Below are 6,000 nucleotides of genomic sequence, written 5' to 3'. Positions count from 1 at the left end.
TCCGCTCCCTCCTTCCTGTGTACAGCGGGGGGCGTGGCCGGGTAATGACGTCTGGTACATACTGCTGACACTCCGCTCCCTCCTTCCTGTGTACAGCGGGGGGCGTGGCCGGGTAATGACGTCTGGTACATACTGCTGACACTCCGCTCCCTCCTTCCTGTGTACAGCGGGGGGCGTGGCCGGGTAATGACGTCTGGTACATACTGCTGACACTCAGCTCCCTCCTTCCTGTGTACAGCGGGGGGCGTGGCCGGGTAATGACGTCTGGTACATACTGCTGACACTCAGCTCCCTCCTTCCTGTGTACAGCGGGGGGCGTGGCCGGGTAATGACGTCTGGTACATACTGCTGACACTCAGCTCCCTCCTTCCTGTGTACAGCGGGGGGCGTGGCCGGGTAATGACGTCTGGTACATACTGCTGACACTCAGCTCCCTCCTTCCTGTGTACAGCGGGGGGCGTGGCCGGGTAATGACGTCTGGTACATACTGCTGACACTCAGCTCCCTCCTTCCTGTGTACAGCGGAGGGCGTGGCCGGGTAATGACTTAGTATTGGGGGCGGGGCCAGGGCGTGACCATGCGATTGCGTAATTGTGTCCCCGTCCTCTTTTCACATTGCCGAAATGAAAGGCGCGGTGAAGCAGGGAGCGGGACCATGATGACGCGATTCAGTGCGGGGGGTTCCTATAGTTAGTGTGGGGGGGCCGGAAAGGTCGGTGGCTATCAGGAGGCTTGCCTGTCTTTCTGGGGGCTGGGAACAGCTCCTGATATTCGGGAGGGTAGGCAAGCCTGATCTGGTGCCCGTGCCCGCTGTACTGCCCTATTTATGCCCATAACCTTTTTTTGTGCCAGGTAATATACAATTGGAATTTGGGTAAGAGACACAATTTATTGGTTATACAATGTTAATTTCGTCACCTAACTTATGTGTCTTCATATAACATGTTCTGGATAAGAGGCTGGAAAATCAATAAGAGGCCAACTTCAGCCTCGTGGGAGGCGAGCTGGTGCACTGCGCATGCGTATGTGGGTGCTCTAATCGGCTGACGTACTGCGCATGCGTATGTGGGTGCGCTGATCGGCTGGTGTACTGCGCTTGCGTATGTGGGTGCGCTAATCGGCTGACGTAGTGCGCATGCGTATGTTTGTGCGTTGATTGGTTGGTGTACTGCGCATGCGTATGTGGGTGCGCTAATCGGCTGACGTAGTGCGCATGCGTATGTGGGCGCTCTGATCTCTGACAGACATTCTCACCATCGTATTATTGTGCAATATCTATGTCCCGCCCCTGTACCGCTCCCTGTATGATTGACAGTCGCGACAGCCTATGAGCTTCGTCCTTGTCACCTGATCGCCTCTCTGTCATGTGATGCTGTTCCCTGTATTAGAAGCATGAAGATGGCGGCGGGGTCGGTTCTGTTCCTGTTATCAGTAATCCTTATAGTGGGGGTACCGTGGTCTGTGACCGCGTCTCAGCAGGTGCCCGTCCTCCTGTGGTCCAGCGAGAGGTATGTATGACGCTGTGTGTCGTCATTGCTGCATCGTGTGATGCCTACCCTCCAACATGACTCCTTCCATTAGGTACAAAACTCTCTGCTCCTGGACTTCCCACCTAATGTATGATTGCAGCCACCTGTGTTTAACTAGGTAGTTGATGAGACAGGTGTTTCAGCACAGGTGACTGCAATAATAAATTAAGAGGGAAGTCCAGGAGCAGAGTGTTTTGTACCGAATGGAATGGGTCATGTTGGAGGGTCTGGTGATGTCACATGCAGGGTTACTGCCGTGTCATTAATGCTGGGTGCTGGTTGCTGTGATGTCACATGCAGGGTTACTGCCGTGTCATTAATGCTGGGTGCTGGTTCCTGTGATGTCACATGCGGGGTTACTGCCGTGTCATTAATGCTGGGTGATGTCTCCTGTGATGTCACATGCAGGGTTACTGCCGTGTCATTAATGCTGGGTGATGTCTCCTGTGATGTCACATGCAGGGTTATTGCCGCCGTGTCATTAATCCTGGGTGCTGGTTCCTGTGATGTCACATGCGGGGTTATTGCCATGTCATTAATGCTGGGTGATGTCTCCTGTGATGTCACATGCGGGGTTATTGCCATGTCATTAATGCTGGGTGATGTCTCCTGTGATGTCACATGCGGGGTTACTGCCGTGTCATTAATGCTGGGTGCTGGTTCCTGTGATGTCACATGCGGGGTTACTGCCGTGTCATTAATGCTGGGTGATGTCTCCTGTGATATCACATGCGGGGTTACTGCCGTGTCATTAATGCTGGGTGATGTCTCCTGTGATGTCACATGCAGGGTTACTGCCGTGTCATTAATGCTGGGTGCTGGTTCCTGTGATGTCACATGCGGGGTTATTGCCATGTCATTAATGCTGGGTGATGTCTCCTGTGATGTCACATGCGGGGTTACTGCCGTGTCATTAATGCTGGGTGCTGGTTCCTGTGATGTCACATGCGGGGTTACTGCCGTGTCATTAATGCTGGGTGATGTCTCCTGTGATATCACATGCGGGGTTACTGCCGTGTCATTAATGCTGGGTGATGTCTCCTGTGATGTCACATGCAGGGTTACTGCCGTGTCATTAATGCTGGGTGCTGGTTCCTGTGATGTCACATGCAGGGTTACTGCCGTGTCATTAATGCTGGGTGCTGGTTCCTGTGATGTCACATGCGGGGTTACTGCCGTGTCATTAATGCTGGGTGATGTCTCCTGTGATGTCATTAATGCTAGGTGCTGGTTCCTGTGATGTCACATGCAGGGTTATTGCCGTGTCATTAATGCTGGGTGCTGGTTACTGTGATGTCACATGCGGGGTTATTGCCATGTCATTAATGCTGGGTGATGTCTCCTGTGATGTCACATGCGGGGTTACTGCCGTGTCATTAATGCTGGGTGCTGGTTGCTGTGATGTCACATGCAGGGTTACTGCCGTGTCATTAATGCTGGGGGCTGCCTCCTGTGATATCACATGCGGGGTTACTGCCATGTCATTAATGCTGGGTGATGTCTCCTGTGATGTCACATGCAGGGTTATTGCCATGTCATTAATGCTGGGTGCTGGTTACTGTGATGTCACATGCGGGGTTACTGCCGTGTCATTAATGCTGGGTGCTGGTTCCTGTGATGTCACATGCAGGGTTACTGCCGTGTCATTAATGCTGGGTGATGTCTCCTGTGATGTCACATGCAGGGTTACTGCCGTGTCATTAATGCTGGGTGCTGGTTACTGTGATGTCACATGCGGGGTTACTGCCGTGTCATTAATGCTGGGTGCTGGTTCTTGTGATGTCACATGCAGGGTTACTGCCGTGTCATTAATGCTGGGTGATGTCTCCTGTGATGTCACATGCAGGGTTATTGCCGTGTCATTAATGCTGGGTGATGTCTCCTGTGATGTCACATGCAGGGTTACTGCCGTGTCATTAATGCTGGGTGCTGCCTCCTGTGATGTCACATGCTGGGTTACTGCCGCCGTGTCATTAATGCTGGGTGATGTCTCCTGTGATGTCACATGCGGGGTTATTGCCGTGTCATTAATGCTGGGTGCTGGTTACTGTGATGTCACATGCGGGGTTACTGCCGTGTCATTAATGCTGGGTGCTGGTTCCTGTGATGTCACATGCAGGGTTACTGCCGTGTCATTAATGCTGGGTGCTGGTTCCTGTGATGTCACATGCAGGGTTATTGCCGTGTCATTAATGCTGGGTGCTGGTTACTGTGATGTCACATGCTGGGTTACTGCCATGTCATTAATGCTGGGTGCTGGTTACTGTGATGTCACATGCAGGGTTATTGCCATGTCATTAATGCTAGGTGCTGGTTACTGTGATGTCACATGCAGGGTTACTGCCGTGTCATTAATGCTGGGTGCTGCCTCCTGTGATATAACCAAGGACAGCACGGTTGGCGTAATGGTCAGCATTACTGCATGTCAGGTCGCGGAGTGTGATTTTTCTCCCTGTACTTGCTCCAGTTTCCTCCCACACCCTAATAATATTTGGGTAGGTTAATCCTGACAAAAAAATGTACCCCATTGTGTGTGTGTGCCCATTGTGTGTGTGTGTGCCCATGAGGCAGGGAATATAGTGTAAGCTGTAATGGGGCATGGACTAATGTGTGTCCATTGTGTGTAATACCATGTGATAGGGAATATAGAGTGTAAGCACTGGGGCAGGGAGTGATGTGACCCCTAGTGTGTATATGTGTGACCATATGATGGGGAATATAGAGTGTAAGCACTGGGCTGGGACTGATGTGACCCCTAGTGTGTATGTGTGTGACCATATGATGGGGAATATAGAGTGTAAGCACTGGGCAGGGAGTGATGTGACCCCTAGTGTGTATGTATGTGACCATGTGATGGGGAATATAGAGTGTAAGCACTGGGGCAGGAAGTGATGTGACCCCTAGTGTGTATGTGTGTGACCATGTGATGGGGAATATAGAGTGTAAGCACTGGGGCAGGGAGTGATGTGATTCCTAGTGTGTATATGTGTGACCATGTGATGGGGAATATAGAGTGTAAGCACTGGGGCAGGGAGTGATGTGACCCCTAGTGTGTATGTGTGTGACCATGTGATGGGGAATATAGAGTATAAGCTGCACTGGGGCAAGGACTGAGGTGACCCCTAGTGTGTATGTGTGTGACCATGTGTTGGGGAATATAGAGTGTAAGCACTGGGGCAGGGAGTGATGTGACTGACCAAATACACTTTGTACATCGCTGCAGAATGTGTGTGCTACATAGATAATGGCGTTAGGGTCCTTTGTGAGCTTGTCTTGCTGTCGCCCTTCATTTGTAGCCTGTCTGGTTTCCTTAAGTAACTTAGTGCACTTCCATATTTGCGTGTGTGTGAGCCATTGCATTGTGTACCTCTGTGATCACCCCTCCTTTATCCATCCCCTCATGATAGTAGTAGTCATTACTATCCACAATTTGCGTCGGCCCTAAACATGCTGCATGGGGCCCATTTATAATATGACAAAGCTTTTCCTACTCTGACCTTTGCAATTCCATCTACACGCCCTCAGGACGCTAACGGGCAGATTCAGCTAAGTGCGGAAGCCACCGCAACACCCTCAGACAGCTTTGTGCATTACCTCAGCCTGTGGCAGTGCATACAGAATCAGCCTGCCCTACCTGGCAACATATCACTTATCTGCCCCTTCCAATGCAAGTGCAGCTACGACCAAACAGTGTACAGTTCCAGCTAGGACGCACGCGCAGCCCGGAAAATGGCAAGCTCCATCTGCAGAGGAGACTTGCGTGCAACTTGGAATGAAGCCTCTAATATGGAGAATGAAATGCATACCAGACTGCACTCTGCGCCCTCTATAATGGCGCTAATGTGAATACGTCTGTCGGGGCTGACTTTGCACATACTAACAATGCGGTGCTAGCTCATATATATGTGTGTGTATATATATATATGTGTGTGTGTGTGTGTGTGTGTATATATATTTCTACTTCAGGGTCCATAGGGTATCCACAGGATACCTTTGGGGTATAGGTGTGACGTCAGTCGCTGGGCACCATAGAGTTAAGCTTTTCAGCCTCCCAAGATGCACTAGGGTCCCCCTCCTATACCCCTCCCCCGAGCCAAGGCACCTCAGTTTAGTTTGGTGCCCGGCCGGCGTCGGGTGCACCTGTCGGAGTGGGGGGCTAGAAGAGCCCTTGAAGCTTTCTTCAGTGCAGCTGTGGCTGCACATCTGGATGTACAGCATGGACAGTCAGTCCTGACGTCCATGCTGTCTTCCCTACACCCCCGCCGGTACCAGAACGCCGGTACCGATCCGGGGATGCTGGTGAGCATCTGGGGTCACAGCTAGCGGTGACCCCAGATGTTCCGGACCATGGCCGGATCCAAGGGGGACAAAGGTAAGCAGCGGGGTCCCGCGGTGGGTCCCCGCTGGTCACATGGTCCTAAGTCCCCAGGCAGGGGGCTCCCTGGGGACTGGCTGCAGCGTGGAGCCAGGC

The 6,000-nt window shown here is 52.0% G+C and overlaps 1 protein-coding gene across 1 annotated transcript in view; it reads left to right on the top strand.

Moving 5' to 3' along the window:
• The first annotated feature begins 1,333 nt into the window (after window positions 1-1,333).
• The window catches only part of ATP6AP1 (ATPase H+ transporting accessory protein 1), a 104,596-nt gene continuing 99,929 nt past the window's right edge, over window positions 1,334-6,000 (top strand). Inside the window, exon 1 of the mRNA XM_088459664.1 lies at window positions 1,334-1,508. Within this exon, the coding sequence (XP_088315790.1) occupies window positions 1,393-1,508 (116 nt within the window). The 5' untranslated portion in view covers window positions 1,334-1,392. The remainder of the gene's footprint in view (window positions 1,509-6,000) is intronic.

Source organism: Taudactylus pleione, unplaced genomic scaffold (assembly GCF_031769625.1).
Source record: "Taudactylus pleione unplaced genomic scaffold, aTauple2 ptg000925l, whole genome shotgun sequence".
Classification (NCBI taxonomy): Eukaryota; Metazoa; Chordata; class Amphibia; order Anura; family Myobatrachidae; genus Taudactylus; species Taudactylus pleione.
This window is presented reverse-complemented; position numbering and strand designations above follow the sequence as displayed.